At 43.8% G+C, this 24,240-nt stretch overlaps 1 protein-coding gene across 6 annotated transcripts in view; it reads right to left on the bottom strand.

Moving 5' to 3' along the window:
• Positions 1–24,240, bottom strand: part of LOC135225834 (ATP-binding cassette sub-family C member 10-like) — a 307,903-nt gene that overhangs the window by 19,935 nt on the left and 263,728 nt on the right. For all 6 annotated transcript variants that reach the window (XM_064265370.1, XM_064265366.1, XM_064265365.1 and 3 more), the window contains exon 23: positions 20,754–20,964. In XM_064265370.1, the coding sequence (XP_064121440.1) occupies positions 20,754–20,964 (211 nt within the window). The remainder of the gene's footprint in view (positions 1–20,753; positions 20,965–24,240) is intronic.

Genomic DNA, 24,240 nt, shown 5'->3' with positions numbered 1-24,240 from the left:
TCCATGAGATCAATGTCTAATCATTTGTGAGTGTCCCTAGCCAGACATAAGGGGCACCCACTACACTATCATAAAAGCAGCTAAGACACAAGGTGAATGCAAATGAACAAGGTAGGAATAGACGAACTTTTGGGTGAGGCAGGTAGAAAGGAGGACTGAATCTTCTACTACAAATTAGCTAGAGTCAGGGGAAACTATGTTACCCGCTGCTACTGCTGAATTTCAGAGCTTCCAAGGATTTAAGGTAGTGACGTTTGAACACTGTCGGTGATTTCCATCCAGTATACTTTTTCAACTCATCGAAGTTCATATGTTGGAAAATAATTAATTGAGGTGGCTACTGCTCTGACATCATGTGCTTTCGGGAAAGAGTCAGGATTGGCTTGCTTAATAAAGTACAGGATTTGCTGCCTGATGCCTTTAATGGATAAAGTTCCACCTTTTTCCCTCTTAAAGAGGGGACCCGATGAAGATGAGGAGGTCCTGGACAGAAAGGCTCGTAAGGTTAAAACTGGGCAAAGGGATACATCTTGTGGAAGGGGCAGTACCTTCCAAGGTTCCCACCTCATCAAAGGATCTTCATTCTTTGCTAAAAAGCTACGTTCCGGAGAAAGTAGGACTTCCCCTGTGGAAGGAATTGAATATGATCCGGGTCCCTGGATAGAGCCGACAGTTCTGAAATTCTTGCTCCTGAAGCTAAGCTTAATAAAAATAGGGTTTTTCTTAAGAGCATTATAAACGAGCATGTGTCATTATCGGTTTCGGAAGCCAGTTTTAGAACATCGTTTAAGAACCATGAAACTGACGTAGGCCTTACAGAAGGCCTAAGCCTAGCACATGCCTTAGGAATAGACGAGAGTAAGAATCCGTCAAGTCTATGTTGAATCCAAATTGAAATATCTTTTTCAAAGCTGACTTGTTTGTCGTAATCGTGCTAGCTGCTAAACCTTTTTCAAATAAGGATCTGAAAAAGGGTAGCTGAATTAACTGTCATGATTCTAATATCCGATTCTCTCAGGAAGATTGCTAACTTTTTGACAGCAGCATCATACTGTCTCAAAGTTGAATCCCTTTTATCGGATTCCAAGAAGAGAATATTCTGAGGGTCAATATTCGCATCTCTTTTTGCCGCAAACTTCATGAAATCCATAAAGTTAGGGTTTTGAGAATCCCTGAGGAAGCGAACACACAGTCTTCGTTTGTACTGACTGGGAGAGCTTGGGACTGGGGATCCTGAAGAGGACGAAGGCCCAGCTCCAAAATTAGAGGATACCAGTTGCTCTTCGGCCAGTCTGGGGCTACTAGAGCCACTTGACCCTTGAATGTCCTGAGTTTGTTCAATACTTTCATAAGGAGATTCACTGGAGGGAAGACATAAATCTTCTCCCAGTTGTTCCAGTCTAGAGCCAGGGCGTCCGTGGCATAGGCCAGAGGGTCCAGGTTGGGGGCTACATAACACGTATGTTTGTGGTTCGCTTGGGATGCGAAGAGATCCACCTGTAGCCCTGGGACTCTTTGAAGGATCCATTGGAACGAACTGTTGTCCAGTGACCATTCCGACTCTAGGGGTACTGATCGGGATAGGGCGTCTGCTATGACGTTTCTCTACTCCAGCTATGTGAGTGGAGGAAAGATGCCAACTGAACTTGTCTGCCAGGAGAAGATGGCTATCATGACGTGATTTAGATGACGTGACTTGGAGCCTCCTCTGTTTATACAATGTACTACCACGCGCTGTCCAGGACTAGCTTTATGTGGAGTACTTTGTGGGCGTAACCTTTTTTAGAGTCAAGAACCAATGCCATTGCCTCCAGTACGTTTTATGGAACTGACGGAACTGAGGTGACCAAGTCCCTTGAACCTTTTTGACCTGGGAATACCCTCCCCAGCCGCTTAAGGACGCGTCTGTGTGGATGGTGATCCTGGTGGAGGGAACTGAAGGGTACTGACATTGACAAATTCTTGACTCTCGCCCACGGCCGAAGTCGATTCTTTAGAATCAGAGGCACTGAGGATAGTTTGTCCCTGGACCTGACATTTGCTCGCGAGCGCCAGATTCTGGTTAGGTCTTTCAGTTTGGCTTTCATTAAGACGTTCGTCACTGATGCAAACTGGAGAGAACCCAGGATCCTTTCCTGAGCTCTCCTTGACGCTAGTTTGTGACTTAGAAATTGCTTGACTGACTTCGCTATTTCTTTCCTTTTTGGTTGATGGAATCGACAGAGTGTGGGAGGATAGATTCCATTGAATGCCCAGCCACTGAAAGTCTGACTCTGGAGTGAGTCTTGATTTGGACCTGTTTATCTTGAAGCCTAGATATTCCAGGAACTGAATCACTTTCAGTGTAGCTCTGTTGCATTCCTCGACTGTTGGGGCCCAGATCAACCAATCGTCGAGATACGCTACTACCATAATCCCTTGTGATCTGAGTTGTTGCACTACCACTTCCGCTAGCTTTGTGAACACTCTGGGTGCCACGTTGAGTCCGAATGGAACTACCTTGAAGGAGAATGTCCTGGTCTCCTATCTTGAAACCCAGATACGGACGGAAGTGTCTTGCAATAGGGATATGATAGTAGGCGTCTGTAAGATCGATAGAGGTGGTGACGGCCCCACGGGGAAGTAAGGTCCGCACCTGTGAGATCGTGAGCATCTTGAACTTGTCGCAGCGGATGGCTAAGTTTAAGCGGGACAAGTCTAAGATTACCCTTCTTTTTTGTGAGCCTTTCTTTGGCACGCTGAACAAGCGACCTTGAAATTTTAATCTCTTGACTCTCGCTACAGCTCCTTTCTGAAGGAGGTCCTCCGCGTACTCTGTCAATTCTTTGGAAGGAAGTTGACGGAAAGGTCTGGCTGGAGGTGGGTTTCGTCAACCAGCTCCAACCCAGCCCTTTTGACACTATGCTCTGAGCCCATTGGCTGAAGTTCCACCGGTGGCGAAAGTGAAACAGCCTCCCTCCTACCTGAAGTTCTTCATTGGTTCTGGTAACCGCCTCGGCCTCCTCTGAAGTGTTTTCCCCTATTAAAGGGGCCTCCCGATCCTCTCCCACGAAAGGACCGCTTACCTCTGCCTCCCTTACCCGAGCGGTCATACTTCTGAGAAGCTTGACTCTCGAAGGCTTGATTGTAAGCTGGAGAGATGGCGTAAGAGGTGGAGGGCTGAGGCTGAGGGGATATACATAAAATTGGCTGTGATTGACCTTTGGAAGTGGAGGGTTGGGCTGTCTGCACTAACGGTACCAGACCGAAACTTGTTGAGAAAAGCGTGGTTGCTTTTTCTGGTAAGGTTGGAAACGCCTGGGTTTCCTTTGTCCCTTACCTTTAGCTGTCAGGTCTTGCCTCCTTTTAGCCGTAAGGCCCCAACGGTCCTTAAGGCTCTGGTTCAACCTCGTAGCCTCTGACTGGACTTCCTTAACCATAGCTTCTGGGAAGAGATCTGCTCCCCAGATGCTAGACGAGAGTAACCTATTCGGTTCATGCCGAATGGTTGCCTCTTGTAGGACATGCTTCCTACAATTCGTCCGAGCAGTGGCAAACTCAAACATATCTGACTGTACCGTTTGAGTCAGGGCTTTGGTCATGAGCTTAAAAATCGGTTCTGATCCATAAGCCATGGTTGCTACCTCAGACATAGCCATAGAATTGATCGATCTGGCTAGTCGCGATTTTGCGTCAAATTCAGCCTGAATAAGGCTATCTGGGAGCCTGGGTAGCTTTTCACCAAACTGCTCCATAGCACAGTCCGGTTTGAGTTTGCCAGCTGAGAATGTGTTCGGCAAGTCTTCCCACAATTCTCCAACTGAAGGGAGCAATGGAGATGTGGGATCTGCTTCCTTCAACTGTGGTATAGGTTCCCCCTTCTGGGCCGCTGGGATGGTCGACCTCGCGATCTTGGTTAGGAACGGGAGCGGGGTACTCTCATCCATTGTGAAAATGGTAAAGGGACTCTTAAACGGTTGTATCTTGGTATTAGAACAATCCATGTCCTCTAAACACCTGAGCCATTCTCTCTGAGCCTGGTCACGTGAATAGAGGACTGTCTCCTTAGGTACCCTATCGTCCCGAACCATAGCCGAGGGTGTGAGCCTGCGTAGCCTATGAACGGAGGCTGGAGGTCTTCCGTAGAACTCGAAGTCCTCTATTCTTCGAGTCCCAAATTCCGGTATAGAGATGAGACCGTCCTGGAAGGGGCGTATGACGCTACTCTCCACGGGTTGTTCATAGAGAACGGAGGTAGTGAGTCATACGGAGGAAGCTGAGTTCCACTTGTGTTGGAAAGTGGAGGAGAGGCTAGAGGAGCTTCTCTCGCCCGGCTATAATGGAGTCCTGGGAAGTAATCCTATCCGACAGACGAGAGATCATTTGTTCCATGCTACTCTTTAGGGACCCAACCAGGTCGCCCACCTGTTGCAACAGGCCAGCATTGGAGTCCAAAGCCGGAGCTGCTGCGGAGGTGGAGGGGAGGCTCTGAATTGGAACCAATGGTAGCGGAACTGGTGACTCTGCCGGAGTGCGAGATCTCTCTCTGGAGGATTTACTCCTCGAGGACTTAGAGCCGGAGCTAGAAGCTTTAGACCTGTCTGCTCCGGGATTGCCAGCCGGAGACTTACGGGAGAGGATGAAGCCGAAGTCGTCTTCTTAGACGACGACGACGTCTTAGTCAAGGTCATCACTTTAGCCTTGACCTTAGGTCTAACCGAAGCGTCAGGAGGAGAATATATTTCGTCACCCGTAAAGCCTTGGAAGGATGGAGAGTTGCAGGGGTAGAAGAAACAGTCACGCCCAAGGGTGATCCTTGGGTGTCCACCTTACCTACCTCGACCAACAGGTCGTCTATACCTACCATAGGTTCAACATTAATATCCAAGGTCGCGACATCCGTAGAGATATCCTGGTCTTGATCAGTTAATGAGGCAGCCAGCTGTTTGTTGATGAAGGCGATAGTCGGAGCCGCATCTACCGGTCGACGTATCCTGTCGCCTTGCCTCCGGGGAAGATTAATAATGCCAACCGCTTCTCCAGGATGTAGGGCTGTCCCTTAGCGGCGTTTTTCCCAAAACCGCCGACACCAGGCCCGCAGGGTAGCCAGTGCGGTATCCCTTACTGCCGGCGCCTGGAAGAGAGGGCGTAGTTTAGATTTAAGAGTCACTTAAAACTAAAAACTTAAAGTATAACTTAAACTAGATGCCTTAAGTTAAAATAAATGATGAAAACTTAAGCACTAAAATAGAAGCGGAGCAGCTACTGGAGATGGAATACTTACCCCTTCCAAAAGCTGGCTCACCAGATCGTAACATATGGTACACGTCTCATGGTACCAGACCTGGATGTCCCCGTGCGGAGTCGCGCATGGAGCATGGGACCGGCAAACTTCGTGTCCACATGGGTCCTGAAGTGTGGCGGAACATCCCGGATGCTCACAGTTGGTGGCCTGTAAGTGGGAAGACACATGAGTATCTTAAAAAACATCACTTACAGACTAAAGGACAGAAGAACTCCGTTGCATGCCGGAGCTCGGAAAAAATTTGGGCATAACCCCTCCCTGCATCGCCTGAATAGGCTATAACCCTCCCGGAGAGATCCGTAAAACATGTAAGGAGGGGGGATGGTTTAAGGTACTTAAGATAAACTTATAGATAACTTAAACCTAAAACACAAGCGAACCGGACTAAGTCCAGTGCGTAGCGGAGTGTAGTAACTCAGCAATACGGTAAGGTTAGCAGAGACCCCACTGTATGCTCCGGTCTACTCTACTGGGTGACTAACATCTTTCCGCTGGATACCACTGAGGCTACGGATCAGGAAGGATGCCCGGCTAGTAAGGCGGGAAAGGCGAGGAAGACTACAGGCTCGAGCTAGCCGGAGCGACAAGGAAGCGCGGAGGGGGGGGTGGGGGGAGGCCATCACCCCCCACTACGTACCACCCGGCCGACCGAGAAGCCGGAGAGGTCGAGACCAGTCTGGGTCTGTCCCGACTCCCTAGCCCCTCCGCCTGAGGGGAGAGAGGGAGGCAGGCTCGGGTATGCGGAGCGAGCATGGGCAGACCGACCCACCCCCGCCCGACTCTATGGAAGAGCGGGAGGGGGGGGAGGGGGGGGAAGGGTGACTGGACGGCGTCTGGCTGTCCCGTGATCACGAAGTGACCACGAGGCGGTAAGACCAAATACGACAACTAAGCCTAGGACAACCAACTGATCAGAGAGATGCTATCGGGAAGCAACTGAAACTGAAAAGCGGTAGCATATAGGCCCACTGGGCCAAAACCAACTGATCAGAGAGATGCTATAGGGAAGCAACCGACTGATGAGCGGTAGTATAGGCTCAATGAGCCAGGACCTAGGCTAAGCCAGACGCCTAACTAACCTAACTATAACAAAATACACAGTATAAATAAATAAAAATGAAAGAAAGAAAGCAATATAGCAGGAGAAAAAATCCAGGAGTGTACGACTAACCCGAAGGCAAGTCTACCACTCAAAGCTAGTCAGAGGCCGATACTAAGAACCTGGACTAGGGTCTGGATAGAAGAAGCCTACATAAGGTAAAATCCATGCATGCATGATAACCTGAGTAGAGACCGTATCCTAAGTAAAGCGGATAATAATATAGAGCGTACATAAATAAGGGGATGTTCTAGGTATGGGAGACCAAGAACGAACCCACCCACGAGGCAGAACTATGCTGCCATGCTTCCGACCCCGAGATCGTATTTATACTAAAAAACGGCAAATACGTCTCAGGGCCGGAAAAAACCAACTAACCGTAAATACTGAGTACTAACTTAGCTGCTGCGATAGCTGCACGCTCCATGATAGATCCAATGAAGAAAGGGCACAAAAACACAGAGAGAAAAATAACACGTGTGACTCGTGTGCGCTAACTGAAAAGGATGTCCACCAGAGGCGCAGCAGTCGGCAGCATGGGATGGAGTAGTAGTAGTACGAGCTGCTCACTCTGTGGGTCGGCTCCCCTCTTGGAGGGTTTTTGTAGTGGGAGATTTCTATTGGCATTTGGCTCGTGGTAGTGGTCTCACTCGCCTAGTGTTTCATACCGACACCCTCCTGGAGGGTGAGCGAGTCAGTTATACTGACCTTTTTCTTTATTTTATTTATTCTCTGGTATGTGTTAGTACATTTACCCTAGAAATAATAGATTAAAGGATATTTCGCGCAGCGACACGAGCTGAGCCCAGAAAAGATGCTGATATTGATCCACAGAATATTCTCTTCCTAGAATCAGATAAGAGAGAGTCAACCATTAGACAATATGACTCTGCTGTTAAAAAATTAGCATCTTTCTTGAGAGAATCGAACACTACAACCATGACAGTTAATTTGGCTATATCCTTTTTCAGATCCTTGTTTGAAAAGGTTTAGCAGCTAGCACTATTACCACTCATAAATCGGCTTTGAAGAAGATCTTTCAAGTAGGTTTTTCAGATAGATCTGACTGAATCTAATTTCACATCTATCCCTAAAGCCTGTGCTAGACTTAGACCTTCTCAGAGGCCTACTACAGTTTCATGGTTCTTAAATGATGTCCTCAATTAGCTTCAGATACTGACAACTCATCTTGTACATTCATAATGCTCCTGAGGAAGACATTATTCTTATTAAGCCTAGCCTCAGGAGCTAGAATTTCAGAACTGTCGGCTCTATCCAGGGATGCGGGTCATGTGGAATTCCTCCCATCAGGAGAAGTTCTACTTGCTCCGGATCGTAGCTTTTTAGACAAAAATGAGGATCCTCTTGCAAGTGGGCTCCTTGGAAGGTTATCCCACTTCCACAGATCCTTCTCCTCTCGCCCAGTATCAACTCTTAGAGCCTTTCTATCTCGTACTTCTTCAAGATCCTCAGGTGCTCTCTTCATGAGAGAAAAAGGTGGTACTTTGTCAGTAAAAAGGTATTAGACAGCAAATCCTTTACTTCATTAAACAAGCCAACCCTGAGTCATTCCCAAAAGCACATGATATCAGGGGAGTAGCCACCTCAATTAATTATTTTCAACATATGAACTTTGAGGATCTTAGAAAGTATACTGGATGGAAATCCCCGACAGTCTTTAAACGGCATTATCTAAAGTCCTTGGAATCTTTAAAGTTTTCAGCAGTAGCAGCGGGAAACATTGTTTCCCCTGATACTGTATAGTAGTTGTAGTATAGATCCAGGTCTCCTTTCTACCTACATCATCCAACATGCCTCACCCTATCGCCAGGCTACTCGAATATCATAGCCTTAGCCGTTGAATCATGTAGTGGATTGTCCCTTATTTTTTTGCTAGGGACATCCACACTTGTACTGATAATGTACTTCAGTGTACCTACCCTTATTTTTATGCTAGGGTAGGACACAATGTGTTTGTATATATTTTGCCATACTTGTATTAATGATGGACTTCAGTGTACCTACCCTTATTTTTATGCTAGGGTAGGACACAATGAGTTTGTATATTTTGTAAATATGTTAAGTAAATCCTCTTTTTTGTTTATATTACATGCATCTCTGTAATTTACTTTAATTACCATTTAAGTACTTTAAGATTACTAACGTTCTATGTTTTACTGTTTAGTATAAGTTAGTTTTAAGTGCTTAGTTTGTATGCTGTAATTGATTTACTTATATTATATCCATCATTTTACACTGCTTTTCATTGTTCCTTTTTTCCCATCTTGTCTGTTTCTCTGGTACTCTTTCATAGGCCGACACGAGCTGAGCCCAGAAAAGGGATTTTGACGAAGGAAAAATCTATTTCTGGGTGATTGGCTCGTGTCGCCCTATGAAACCCCCCCTTTTATGGTTTGTTCCCCCCCTTGCAGGACAAGATGTTTTTAGATTAAGGATGTCCGCTAGGGGCGCTGCTGTCCGTGGCGTCCTCTAGTAGTAGTAGTAGCGGCTGCATCGCCCGTTGGTATCGGCTCTCTCTTGGGGGGATTCTGATTGGAATTCTATTTGGTGATGTCTCTGGTGTGTTCCACACTCGCCCCTATTATCATACCGACACTTCTTTTTAAGAGTGAGCGATCAGTTTTACTGACATTTTCTTAATTTTGTTTTTCTCTGTAATTTTAGATTAATTTTACCTAGAAAGAATGATATTAAGGATCCTTTTCATTAGGCGACACGAGCCAATCACCAGAAATAGATTTTTTCCTTCGTCAAAAATCCCTTTTTTACTCCTGCCAGATGTGTTGCTGACAGGAACCAGTTTCTTTTTGCTGCCAAGGAAAATATTGCTACTAGAACATGATTCAGATTGGGTGATTTGGAACCTCCTCTGTTTATGCAGTGGACTACCACTGAATTGTCTGAGACTATCCTCACATGACTTGTCTTGTGGTGATGCAATTGTTTCAAGGTTAGAAACACTGGCCATTCGCTTCCACACATTTATGTGAAACTGTTCATATTGAGTGACCAGATTCCCTGAAACATTTGGTGTTGGGAGTAACCCCCCCAAACCACTGAGTGACGCGTCTTGTATGAATCGTCACTTGAGGAGGGGGTGATTTGTAAGGAACTGATTTGGTCAGTTTCTTGGACTGTGTCCATGGGAGTAGTCTCTTATTAAAACGGATGGGAATTGTAGATACTTTGTCTCTTAAATGTATCTTTGCTCTCTTTTTCCAAACTCGATTGATGTCTTTGAGTTTGGCTTTCAGTAGGACGTCTGTTACTGAGGCAAATTGGAGTAAGCCGAGAATTCTTTCTAAAGCTCGTCTTGTTATCATTTGTTCTTGATAAATTGTTTCGTTGCTAATGCTATCTCTTTGCTTTCTTGGGTGGAAGAGATAGCTTGTGCTCTTTCAAAGTCCCAATGAATACCCAGCAATCGAACTGACTTGCTGGTTGTAGCCGGGATTTTTCGAAGTTCAACTGAAATCCTAGACTTTGCAAGAACTGAATTACTTTGTTTGTTGCTTTGTGGCAATCTTCTACTGTTTTCGCCCAAATGAGCCAATCGTCTAGGTAGGCTACTAGCATTATTCCTTGGTTCCTGAGTTGTTGCAATACTGTCTCTCCTAGTTTCGTAAATATCCTGGGAGCAATGTTTGAGGCCGAACGGCATCACCTTTTGAATGCATAGGATTTTCTGCTAAGCGGAAGCCATAGGTAGGGAGAGAAATTTCTTGCCATCGGAACATGATAATAAGCGTCTGTAAGATCTATAGAGGTGGTGACGGCCCCACGGTGGAAGTAAGGTCCGTACCTGCGAGACAGTCAGCATCGGAACTTGTCGCAGAATGTAAGAATTCAGTTTGGACAAGTCCAGGACTACTCTTCTTTTGTACAAGTTCTTCTTTGGAAGCAGTGAAACAGACTCGCCTGGAATTTTAAGGCTTTTTACTCTCTTATAGCCTTTTTCTGTAGAGTCTTTGGTGTATTCTTTCTTTAGTCCGGTTGTAGGTGTCTGAAAGAAATTCACCGGAGGAGGTGGGGGAACCCCTTCCCCTTCTTCCACTTCCAACCCGAGACCCGCCTTGGAAACAATACTGTGTGCCCAAGGGCTGAAGATCCATTGATCTCTGAACCTGGTACGTCTCCCTCCTACCCGGTCCTTCTCATTGATTATGGGTCGGCTTGTATCCTCTACCACCCTTGCGCCTCTGGTTCTAGGTCCGCCACGTTGGCGGAACTGTCCTCTAGCTCTATTACCACCGGATTGTCTAGTATCCTCGAAAGGCTCCGGTGGCTTCGTAGCCGGGTTTAAATGCCGGAGAAGACATCCATGTTGCTGTGGCTGGTGACTGTCCGCCCTGAGGTGCGGGTAAAATCATAAATTGTTGTGGTTGAGTGGTTTTTTTGATGTCGAAGGTTTCGACACTTGGGCTGGAGGATTTGTTGTTGGCGTTGCTGACTACGGAACCCCTTGTAAGTAGTAAATACTTCTGTTTCTTTTTTGGGTTCTGGCTGTGCTTCGCTGTAGGGTCGAACTTCCGTTTGGAAGAGAGACCCCAACGAACTCGAAGGTTTTGGTTCGTCCTGGCCGCCTCCTGTAGCACCTTGTCTACTTCTTCTTGAGGAAAGAGATTCTTTCCCCAGAAGGAAGATTTGATCAGTCTATTAGGCTCGTGCCTAATAGTCGCCTCAGCTAACACATGTTTCCTGCAGCTTTTCCTGGCTGCAATGAATTCATGAAGGTCCAGCTGATAAGTCTGTAAGAGAATCTTAGCTAAGACCTTGAAAGCTGCTTCTTCTTTATATATGGTAGGCCACCAACCTCCATTGATGTCACTGCGTTGATGGACCTAGCCAACCTTGATCTTGCCTCCCTCAAACTCTGCCTTAAGTAAGTTTATCCGGCAGTTTCGGAAGTCTTTGTGAAACAAAGAAGACGCACAGTTCTGCGTCTAGTTTTCCGACTGTGAAAGTCGACGGAACGTCCTGCCAGAATTCTCTAGTGGCTGGCATGAGGAGGGAGGTAGCATCCGTCTCTTTGAGAGTCGGCATCGGCAGATCATCATTCTCTGCCTGAATTGTAAGCTCCGTGATCTTATCAATGAACGGAGAAGAGATGTCTTGTGGAGTTGTAAAGATCGTATATGATCCTTTGTGTGGGGTTAGTTTCGTATTTGTACAACCCCATTTTATTCCGTATATCCCGGAGGTCCGGTGATCTCCGGAGAAATTGACTACCGTATCAACAAGGTAAATCCATATTTCTTTTTAGAGAATTATTGTTAATCTTGCTAATCTCCGGTGAAGTACATCACCGGAGCCATATTACCGGAGCTGAGGATGTGTACCATATCAAGAAAACGGAAAGCCTAACGGGGGGAGGTGTTCCCAATCGACATTGGCAATGCCGGAGATGATGCACAAAACATCTCATACAACATGATAAAATCACTAATATTTCTAATGTAACCTTTTAATAAGACGGAGTCTCCGTCGGTGGATCTCCGGCGAACGGAGTTCCGTAAGGTAATTCTTATTGAATTATCTACCCCTCCACCTTTTCCATATCTTCCCCAAGCCATGGCGGGGGAAGAAAGGAGGGGGGGCTTATGATAGAACATGCTGGGAGGAATACCGTAAGAAACACAAATGGCGGCCGATAGTGGTTGATCTTAACCACGATGTTAATGGACCATTCGCGATAACGTATAGCGTATAGGACCACCAAAAACAGAATTACCGATTAAAGTTAATTCTTCGGTAAAGTTGGGGAACACTATAGAAAGTGGTTTCCCAAGACTACGTTTATAATTGGCATTAACACCTGGTGGTACACTATGATACAATGTTATCGGTCTGGACCAAGAACAGAGGCCTAGGCTAACTATGTTCGAGAATGGTACCACAGCCTAGTTCATGTATGGAATACCTTGAATGAAAACATAAAATATAAGAGTTTATCTAGATTAAACTAAAGCCTAATAACCTTAATACGTAGCCAAGCTTAAAGTACAATCAGGTCACGAAAGAGGGGGATCAATCCAGCCTCTCTCGAACACGGAAGGGGGAAATCTTTCCCCAATTCCCTGTAACCTATGTACTTAGAACTGTTAAGATAGTACTTAACTCAGTCTAACAAAAGGGGGAAATAATCCAACCTTGCTAGTAATATTGTTCGAGCGGGGCTACTACAAGTAACTGAAAAGAGGGGGGATGTCTCCAGCCTCTTCCAGTACTAGACAGTAGTTAATACAATTCGTATATGAACGACAAATCTCTTATGATAAACTAAAAACTACATAATAAACGGATAGTCATAAATAAAAACATGAGTAAGCGAGGAAGAGAGGACTAGAGTAAAACACCACAAAAGGCCAACTGTAACCGCGGCCTGATGGTCTGACGCGGTATTTCACCTTATAGACTAAAACAGTAAAGAATTTTCTCAACGTTTTAAAATACTGTTTGGACATGTAAGATGTTAATAAATACGCACTACTTCTGACTGTCCAAAGGAGCCCTCTTCCTCTTGCGTTAAACAAGACTACTTAAATAATAATAATAACAGGACTCTGTGAGGTCCAATATCATAAACTGTGCAAATACGTACAAACTCATGTAATTAAACTGAATTATAATCTGCACAGTAAAAACCCTGTGAGACAAATGATCGAATGTGGCATTAAAAAAGAAAGCTAATAGCTATCTCAAAATACACGTAGGGGCAGACCGAAACCAACATGCTTTGTTTACGATCGGTTGCAAGCGCATGGCCGGTACCATGCTCATATAACCCCAAAATTACGTGTAAAATGCCGATTCATAAGCTGTTTTTTAATGAGAACAGAAATTATGGTACTTAACATTGGTCCAGGTGAAGGTAGAGCTTCAGCCATGATGCAATAAATCCAGAATTGGTAGAAAATTACAGGCACAATTCGAACGATTACTACGCTCACGAGTCCAAAAGAAGGATGTGAGATGGCGCTCGCATCGGGCGGGGACTGGGTGAGTCGGAGCGGTGTGGTTGAGACCGCTGTATCGGCACATCCCGTGTTCATATGTTGACGAAGGAGTAATCTAATTGGAAGATGACCTGTGTTTAGTGGCTTTCACACTCCCTTTCTTTATACACGACGCCCTTGAGGTGCTCGCGCGAGGGTAGTAACCTCTGCATACCAATGGTTTAACTTTCTCTGGTATATTTGGAAATTATTTATATCAGAAAAGTATTAAGAAGGACCTTTTCACCGGCGAACACAGGTCGACCCAGAAATATAGCTGTATTTTCTGAAGTCCGACAGAATTTAAAAAACTTCCGACACACGCAGTGGTCGGCCAGGTGGTTAGTACCCATTCCCGCCGCTGGGAGGCGGGTATCAGGAACCATTCCCATTTTCTATTCATAATTTTTCTGTCGCCGGTGCTGAAAACACCTGTTTTCAGTACCTCCGTCTTAGGATTTTGGAAACTTCATTGCCGCTAAGTATCCTAATTGTCTTTTGATTTATTTACTTGGATTTGTGGCTAGGCATACGCTATCTTAAATTGATTTGAATTTGATTCATTTTTGCATAAGATATCTGAATCTAGTTAGGCTAGTTTCAGAGGGGGTTGTCTGCAAAGATAGGGTGTGGCTACCGAAAGCTTCGGTAGATCCGCACTTGGTATGCACGAGGGGTATGGGTCTTGCTTCTTTGTTGAGATTTGTCATGTAAGGAGTGTGAGACTTTGTCTATTCCGTAAGGAAGACGTATGATTCGTATGTACGCAATTAATCAATAAACATGTCTAATTCCGTAAGGAAAAAGTATGATTCGTATGTACGCAATTAATCAGTAAACAAAAGTCAGGGTAGTGAACCTGCTAACCTTCCTGTAGACTTTATTTTGCCTAACCCTATAGTATGGCCTACGGGTTATGAATATGTCTGCGAGAGGTGATCGCTCTCCTTCATTGTTGTGAAGAGTGCTACTTCTGTTATTGTTACTCCTAACCCTGTAATGTTGCCTTCGGGCCCTAAACAGTGTCTGTAGAGGTTATTGCCCTTTCTCTTATACTCTTTCGATTCGTAACTTAGAATCGAAAGTGCTTGCTTTAGAAAGCAATAGTGAAGTGGTTAAGTGCAGTGACAGTGCCCCTTGTGTAGTGGAGGGTGCGTCAGATCGGCCTTATAACGCCTCTAGGTCTAGACCTCTGTCGGACTCCCAGGACCACAGGGAGAGGGCATGTCGAAAGCCGAAGGAGGGTTACGAGGAACTCCCACCGATCTGGCGTGCCTTCGGCAGTTTCTGATGAAAATCCCCAGACTGCCAAAGTTCGTGCACGTGCACAAATCCTGAAGGATTGCTACTCGTCCTCCGAGGCGTCCTCCCCGCGCAAGGGTTGGAGCTCTCGGAAGGACTCGCGCCCTCTAAGAAGCTTTAGAGAACAGGACGCTTCACGTCCTCTCTCTTGTCAGGAAGGAACGTCAGATCCGCCCCATAACGCCTCTAGGCCTGGACTTCTGTCGGACTCCCAGGACCAGGGAGAGGGCATGTCGAAAGCCGAAGGAGGGTTACGGGGAACCCACATCGATCTGGCGTCCCTTCGGTAGGACCTGTTGACGCTTCCTAGGCTGCGGAAGATCGTGCACGTGCACGAATCTCGAAGGATTGCTTCTCGTCCTCCGAGGCGTCCTCCCCGTGCAGGGGTTGGAGCTCTCGGAAGGACTCGCGCCCTCTAAATAGAAGCTTTATAGAAGAGGACGCTTCACGTCCCCTCTCTCTCTCGTTATGCGTTTCAGTGAGAAGTAAGAAGGCGAACGTCGCCTGATCACGTGTACGTCTTTCCACCGAGAAATATGAAAAAGAAGGCAGTTTCTCTCGCTTGTTTTGACACCTGTCAGGAGCGTGACGCTTTTCTGCACGCTTCTTTTGACGCTCGGCTTGAATGGGACGCTCGGATGGACGCCAGGCGCGCGCCAGTGGACGCCGAGCGTCCTCGCCAGTGGACGCCGAGCGCGCGCCAGGACGCCGAGCGTCCTCGCCAATGGACGCCGAGCGCGCGCCAGCGCACGCCAGGTTTGTCTCCTGGCTGAAGGTTTCTGTTGAACTCTTCAAGCTCTTGTTTAAGATTTGAGCCTCAAGAATGTGAAGTAAGCAGTGCTTCGGAGGAAGCTTAAAGTGAACAGACAACTTCGTCTTCGAAACCCAGCAAGACCTCGGGTTTCGTGAATTCAAGAGGTCTCTGTCAATATTACATTGCTTTTCGCAAAGGTGGATGGAGTTAAGGAAAGCTCAAGGGAAGATCTCGTTTTCTCTACCGCAGTCAAGACTTTGCGATAGCGTTACGGGTTATGTAAAGGTTCGACGTCCTGCACGTCAGGACTCTCGGCGACGTTCAGTAGGATTCTTGCAAAGGCACTCATCAAAAGGACGCTCTTCAGGAAAGCGCAAGACAGGACTTCCTTTGCCATTCTGTCAATAAATTTTAAGCTTTAGCAGGCATTAGTTGTGATACGGGAGAGGAAGCTGGTTGGAGAGTTTCTTCCTCTTCCCAGGATAATTTTGCAAGCTTTTTAGCCCATCTGAAAGGGTTTTTCAGATGATAGATTTTGTTAGTTTCTAGTCGGGACTACGCTGCCGAATTGAACATCGTCGTTCTACCTGCCGTAAGCCCTGTCTCTTAACAGGATTCTTGCCCCTTCCTCGTTTTGAGACGGGAATAAACGGATAAAATGCTCGACTTCCTGGATTACGTTTTGTCAATTCAGTGACTTTCCCCCTTTGACAATATACTATCGTTTTGTCAAGTAAGTGGGTATCCCCTCATTGACAAAATATCTCTTTGTCCCGTAAATGGGTTAGTTCTCATTGACAAACATCTCATTAACTTGATATTGCGTAAGCGAATAAGCTCTTATTGACAAGATTCGGAAGGGCTCTCTTTCGTCATTCGCAGACTCGTACAAGAATTAGACTTGTAGACTACGTCAATGAACGCTTATGTCCAATAACATAAGAAGCTTGAGCTGTCTGCTTCGATTCTCTAAGTTTTGTTCATGAAACTTGCCTGTCAGATATGTATGTAGCTGTATTTCCGAATTCAGCTATATATATGTCTGCCAGGTAAGTATGAACAAACTTTATTGTGATATAATAAAATATTTTGCCTTGCGTTATTTTACTACTGGTTGGTTCAAGTCATATACGCTTGCTGTAGTTACCTCTTCGGATGGCAACCGAGAGGTCTATTGTCTATTATTTTAAGGACATTTTATCGTTACTCCCTGCAGCCTTCCAGGAGTTTCCGATTTATCTTTTACCGTTGTATGGTAGTGTTCTGACGACACAAACGCATCTATATATTTAGCGTTTTCTGTTTCGCTTAAATATACCAGCTTGAGAGTCTCTTTCTGCTCAAAAAATAACGGACCTATTTCTTCGTAGAATAGGGTAGCTGGCAACCCAGACATAAAGTTAAGAGACGACGTTCGTAAGCTGCTGGCTGCTGCTGTCCAGTGACTCCAGTCCAACCGAGCCAGTAACAGATCGTGCACTGTCATGCGTGGTAGGTTACGTCTCTCTCTCCTGCAGGATTGACTGACTAACCGTATCTCTGTGCTGGCGGTTACGTCTCTCCTGCGGGATTGACTGACTAACTCTATCTCTGTCTTACAATCACGGACTTTAGCCTAAGATTGAGGGGATTTCTTACGTGAATGAATAAACTTTGCATTCGTTTTGCCTTACTATGTTCAACAGAGTTATCTCTTAATCCTTTCGGTGCTCGTTACCGCACGGTATAGAACTACGAGTCTACCGCAACATTGCACTTTTATATGCTCTCCTGCTTAGGCAAAGCGCAGCCTTATTAGGGAAGTAGCATACTCGGGAGGGAATGGATGAGCTTGCTGGGGACCATTTCCTTTCTGAGAAGTTTGTTTCCCCGAATAGACTGCAATTCAGACCACAGTTTTTTCCTACCGGGAAACTGAAATATTATTTTCAACGATCTAGGAATGATTCTGAACATCTCTCAGTGCGTCTATCACCTGAGGTGATAGAAAGAAGGTGCCGGACATCTGGATAGGGTTTCAGATGTCCTGGATCTTAATCTGAAAGAAGTAAATGCAATTCGGTCGTCCCTCCAGTCCTCGAAACGAGTTTTTGGAACCAGTGGTCCAGATCAACTCTGATATTCCACAGCTCTCTCATATCTTAAGAAGTATCTTCTCTCGGTCCCTGCTCGAGTTTACGAGAAAGAGCCTATTATAACAACAGGCGTAGAATGTAACGATCCTCTAGACGTTCGTTACAGGATTGCAAAAGTCCGTACGAATCGTCTCGATCGACGGCAGCAACTTTTGACTTCCGAGTGGAATCTTTCTTTAGAAGTAAGTTGAGAGTTTGTGGAGACTTTCGGGACGCCCTTTCATTCTTCTCTCGATATGTTGAGGACGAAGAGGCTTCTTCTTCTCTGCTCCCTTATTCTCGATCCGGGATCGGTACCATTAAACGCCATCCTATGATATTAAACGGGGATGATGTTTAGTCTCTTTTCCCCTTTTTCAATCGCTTAGGAAATGTAATAAGAGGATTTATGACGTCACAGGGAGCGACAATGACGCTGATCGCCCCATGTTGGCCTTCAGGATCCTGGATTCACAGAGGTCACATCCTTCCTAGTTCACTTTCCAAGGACCTTTTCCCGAGAGAGTCGGTCTACTCTAACTCGAAAAAGGTATCTTATAACCCTCTCTGTATGAGTCTGACTACGTTAAGACTATCGAGATGTTGACAGGAATAAGATTACCGTCTTCCATTTCCGTCTGAAGAATGGGATAAGCTGCAGTCACAACTATTAAAGAATACGCAAATATGTTGTTGACGGCCTTTGGGCTCAGAGATTTGCGTCTGTCAAACAACAAAGCCCTTCACGATCTTTGAGTTCTGTGGAATCTCGAAACTCTCTCACCATCTACTTTTTGTCTCACTGTTTTCTCGGAGTCAGACACTTGTGCGAGATCAGGCGCATATAGTAGCCCTGAGTTTCTTGTTGACGAAGTCGGTTGCGTTTATACACCCCCGATGATCGTGTAACATGAGACCAGGTTGGACTGTCAGGCATTCTTCCTTCGGACTGAATCGCCTTTTTGCTCCTCGCTCCTTTCTCCTGGCACCATAATCTCGAGTCAGGAGTTGCTCATGAGTTGATTCGCTGACGACGTTGGGTTGGGTTGATACACCCCCAAGGTTTGCTTAGATTGAATCGCCCAGGCAGTCCAGACACTCATCCTTCAGCGAAGAATAGTGCCTTATGGTCTTCAGGGTACAGCCTTGCTGTCCTTGATTCGTCTAAACTGGGTCAACTGGTCGGTCACCTGACTTTAGTACAGACGGACTGACTGTGCATGTCCAGATCGAAGCTTTCAATATGGAACTTAGACGTAGTCTGAAGTTCTTGATGTCAAAGCATTCAAACCTCTCCTACCTGTTAACTTCTTGCATGTGATCAGGAAGGCCTTCTTCTAACCACCCTAGATACGACAGAGAGGGATAGTGAGATTTTAAGCCATCGTCACAAGTTTTGGCTTTAGAGAACACAAGGCGGTGTGCTCTCTAAGCCTTTCGTTGTGGCCTAAGAATGGAAAACCCGTTTTGTCCTTGGGCCAGGAGCTTGGAAGCAAGGATGGCACAAGTTAGTGGGCAGGAGCCAAGAGAGTCCTGTGCCCTGTCAGGTCTCTCAAGTTTTATCTACATAAAACTCAAGAAAGTCGAAGTCATTCGGGCAATCTTGCAGTGTTCCGAAAAAAGACCAGACTTGCCCATATCGAAGAACACCCTGGCTTAGTGTTAAGGAGTTCTTTCAAAAACTGCTCCTTCATTGTGTTTGCACAAAGATTTGAAATCTTTTTATCTGAATGCTCACGAGGTGAGGGCGCGGCCTCGGAAGCATTTCAACAGAGCATGGCACTCAGCAACATCCTGAGTACCATGTTTTAGCGAAGCAACTCTGTGTTCACTTCACACTCCCTGCGAGATGTGAAGATGGCATATGAGATCTGCTGTTCGCTAGGGCCATACGTGTCTGCAGACACAATCTTGGGGGCAAGAAGTACCACTCATCCTATCCTGTAGAAATGGTTAGGAAGAGCTCTTAATTTAGTTGTTGAGGTCGCCGACAACGGCGACTTCTTAACTCTTAAGCCTTAGTTAACACACCTTAACTTTGGCTAGGTTGGTCAGGTGGTGATATATATATTTAATATATATATTTTATTTATTTTACTTCTTAGCCCTCATGGTATGGTCAATATGGTCTAGTCACATTGTGGTCACGCCCCCGTTGACGAGATCATCTGGAGTGCACCAGCTTATAGGTCTCTACCTCGCTGGCAACTCTAGTAAAGCAGAAGCAGACTTGGGTGACAGTAATCACGAAGTCAGCTATGCTAACAGGTGGAACCAAGATGTAAATCATCTGCATGCATTTGTTTCCCAAAATCCTTCTATCCTGTCCCTTCCACCTCCAACGGTGGGATTCAGCTATATATATATATCTGACAGGTAAGTTTCATGAACAAAATGATATTTGTTATGATACATAATGTTTGTTCATACTTACCTGGCAGATATATATAATCAAGTACCCACCCACCTCCCCTCAGGGGACAGTGGAAATAAAAATTATGAATAGAAAATGGGAATGGTTCCTGATACCCGCCTCCCAGCGGCGGGAATGGGTACTAACCACCTGGCCGACCACTGCGTGTGTCGGAAGTTTTTTAAATTCTGTCGGACTTCAGAAAATACAGCTATATATATATCTGCCAGGTAAGTATGAACAAACTTTATTGTATCATAACAATATCATTTTTATTATCAATTTCATCATAAAGTGGACTTTTTGTGAAAAACTATAAAAAAAACAGGTATAAAATTTTTTAGTGGGTTCTCTTGAGTTTTACTTAACAAAACAGGCAGCTTTAAGAATTTTTATAGGGGTTTCAACTATTCGCGGGTTCTAGCTATTCATGGGGGGTCTGCTACCTATCCCCTACAAATACAAGGGAACACTGTATAACAATTTATATCTGTTATGTATTTATGAAAGTATCAAACCATCTTTTCCTACACCCTCTGGATATCATCTACTATTTATATACCAGATGTCAGAATATCTTTAATAAAAAAATTGTCTATATACAACATGATGCCATTGGAATCTTTGGGGTTGATGACATCAGAATCTCAAAGGTTTCAAATGGATTTTAATGATAATGATAATGTCCTCTACATCTATATCTCCTGTCAACAACAATACCAGATCTTGAAATACAAAATTCTATTTATAAACTATTTCATTTTGACTTACCTATGTCCTGCTCGCATTGCCCTTATCACAGTCAGCCCTTGTAACGTTTCAGTGAAATGTTCATAGAGAGGAGATAAGGATACTGCATGAAGCCTTTTTAAATCCCTTGAAGTATAGCGGTAGAAGTTCTGAATAGTATAATAAACAAATGCTAAGGGTATATACAGTAATGTTATCCAAGGCAGTCCATAGATGGTCACCACTACTGTTCCTGTTGATCAAGAACAAGAAGGGTAAGAGAAGAAATTCAAGTAATTATTTTTGTAAAATATTTAATCATAATCTGATAAGTTAAGCCATGATTCACATTTATCTTTCAAAAAATCCAAAAACATAATTCTACTGAAATGAATATATTAAATGGTAAATCGTAGACTGAAACTTTTCAAGTCTAATTTTTATTATTATCATTACATATTTCAATCAGCTTCACGAGATAAACTGTATGTATGTATGTACCATAGTCGTTCAATTACAGTATCTGGATTAACCCTTAAACGCCGACTGGACGTATTTTACGTCAACATTTTTTGTCTCTCGGGTGCCGACTGGACGTATTTTACGTCAACATACAAAAGTTTATTTAAAAATTTGCGGAAAAATACTTTTAGGCCTACCAGCCAAAAACTCTTGAATCACGCACCTTGGGGGATGCTGGGAGTTCACGGATCAAGGTGTTGTTTTGTTTACAATAATTTTTGTACCATTTTAAATTACCCGTTACATGGAGTATTATATATGAAAATGTGTGCATTTTTATGTAGAATACAACAAAAAAATACTCATGATTGTAGCTTTTATCAGTTTTGAGATATTTTCATATAAATAACGATGTGCCAAAATTTCAACCTTCGGTCAACTTTGACTCTACTGAAATGGTTGAAAAATGCAATTGTAAGCTAAAACTCTTATATTTTAGTAATATTCAATCATTTACCTTAATTTTGCAACTAATTGGAAGTCTCTAGCACAATATTTTTGATTTATGGGTGGAACTTTATGAAAAAACTTTTTCCTTACGTCCGCGCGGTAACTCTTCCGAAAAAAAATCATACATGCGATTGTGGTAATGTTTGCACCATTTTACATTAAGCCGTTTACAATAAAGTTTTTAATATATTGGAAAATGTGGTGCAATTTCATGCAAAATAATACAACTAAAAACAATCCATGGTTGTAGCTTTTATCAATTTTGAAATATTTTCATATAAAAAATGATAAGTGACAAATTTTCAACCTTCGGTCAACTTTGACTCTACCGAAATGGTCGAAAAACGCAATTGTAAGCTAAAACCCTTATATTCTAGTAATATTCAAGCATTTACCTTCATTTTGCAACAAATTGGAAGTCTCTAGCACAATATTTTGATTTATGGTGAATCTATGAAAAAAATAACATTTTCTTTACGTCCACGCGGTAACTCTTCCGAAAAAATCATACGTGCGCTTGTGGTAATGTTTGCACCATTTAAAATTAGCCGTTACATAAAGTTTTATATATGAAAATGTGTGCAATTTCATGAAGAATACAACAATAAATAATTGAAGGTTGTAGCTTTTCTCATTTTTTAAATATTTGCATATAAATCACGATAAATAGAAAAAAAACCATGTTCGGTCAACTTTGACTACCGAAATGGTCGAAAAACGCAATTGTAAGCTAAAACTCTTACAGTCTAGTAATATTCAGTCATTTATCTTCATCTTGAAACAAATTCGAAGTCTCTAGCACAATATTTAGATTTATGGTGAATTTAAAAAAAAAACTTTCCTTCCCTCTGCACGCGGATTCTCCGCCACAAATCTCCGAAATGCGTACGTCCCATTCTCGGAATATTTGCTCCATTTCATATTAGGCATTTCATAGAGTTTTATATATGAAAATGTGCGCAATTTTATGTAGAATAAAACGAAAAATATTTGAAGGTTGTAGCTTTTCTTATTTCTGAAATAATTGCATATAAAAAAATATTTATAAAAAAATTTGACATTCGGTCAACTTTAACTCGTCAGATATGGTCAAAAACTGCATTTGTAAGCTAATATTCTTACAGTATAGTAATATTCAATCATTTTTCTTCATTTTGAAAGAAATTGGAAGTCTCTAGGACAATATTTTGATTTAAGGTGAATTTTTGAAAAAAATATTTGTTTACGTCCGCACGTTACGAATTCATGCATTATTTTGTGATAATATTTTATGTGTTGCTTTTATCGTTTTACAATGTGTTATATACCAAAATGATTGCAATTTAGTGTACATTACAACGAAAAAAAAGTAACTTGTTACCTTTAACTGTTGCGCGCACAGAGCGATTTGAATACAATTATATATGAAATTTCGTTTTTGCGCTATCATATATCGCATTATTTATATATGATAATGATAATTTTTTTCATTTCTGATGGTTGCATCTAAACTTTAGGCAATGACAAAAAAAGGAGCCAAAAATGAACTCTTAATCTTGAAAACTACGCGCGCTGTGATTTTTTGAAAAAAATATTTTTTCTGCTTCCGTGCTCACTCTGAAACACCTCCGGCACACGGGAGACATTTTTTTTTTTACCGCTTCGGCGTTTAAGGGTTAATAGAGCTAAAGGCCCCTCGGATAATGCCGAAATCCTGAAAATGATGAGTAAAGAAATCTATGGGTGTTCAAGGGCAACTCAAACCATACCCTTTTTCCACAACTGTCAGCGCTACCAACGCTGCAGGTAAAATGTCTACATACTGAGTTACCTGTGGTATCGTTGGCAACACTGCTGCCAATACCAGCTGCCAGAGGCCTACCTCCTCAATATTGCAATTTTTGAAAGTGAATTGTATTTTTCCTAACTATACAAGCCTGAGATCCTTTACATAAAGAATTACTTTCAATCTAGCTGGAATTATGGCCGTTAAATTCTTGAACAAGGTGGTTGGGTAGTAACTACCGTCTGGTGGGCGGGTAGGCCCGCCTGCCCGGATGTAAACACTTCACTTTGCTTTCGGCCCAGGTTCAGATTGAGGGGTGGCATGAGGTGGGCATAAATGTAAAGCACCTCAGGTTTGTTTACTTAGGAAAAATATAATTTACTTTAAAAAATTGTGATTTGTTCCTACGCGATACACAAACCCTCAGTCCTTTACGTAAGGATGACTCACTTATTGGTGGGAGGAACGTGAGAGAGCCTCTAGAACTGACTGGAGTTGGCTATTCCTCCTGGTCGTAAGAGTGAGGAGGAGTGCCCTGCCTCTGACAACTTGTTCGGAGTATAGGAGCTGCATGATCAAGAGTCACACTTCTGGGCCTTTTTGAAATGAGTGAGGAATCGTCATTCATCCAAAAATGGGCTGGGAAGAATATTTTAGAGTCGGAGGCATTATTGCAAAGTTCTGGGAAGGGTCTGCATTATTGCCAGCCTCCTACCTCCCCTTGCTAGAGGAAGGAGTGGGATTGCTTCTATGATTCTGATAAGAAAAATAGAAAGGAAGCTTGATGTGTAA

This window comes from Macrobrachium nipponense, chromosome 13 (assembly GCF_015104395.2).
Source record: "Macrobrachium nipponense isolate FS-2020 chromosome 13, ASM1510439v2, whole genome shotgun sequence".
NCBI lineage: Eukaryota > Metazoa > Arthropoda > Malacostraca > Decapoda > Palaemonidae > Macrobrachium > Macrobrachium nipponense.
Note: the sequence above shows the minus strand (reverse complement) of the source record. Positions and strands in the feature narration are given on the sequence as shown.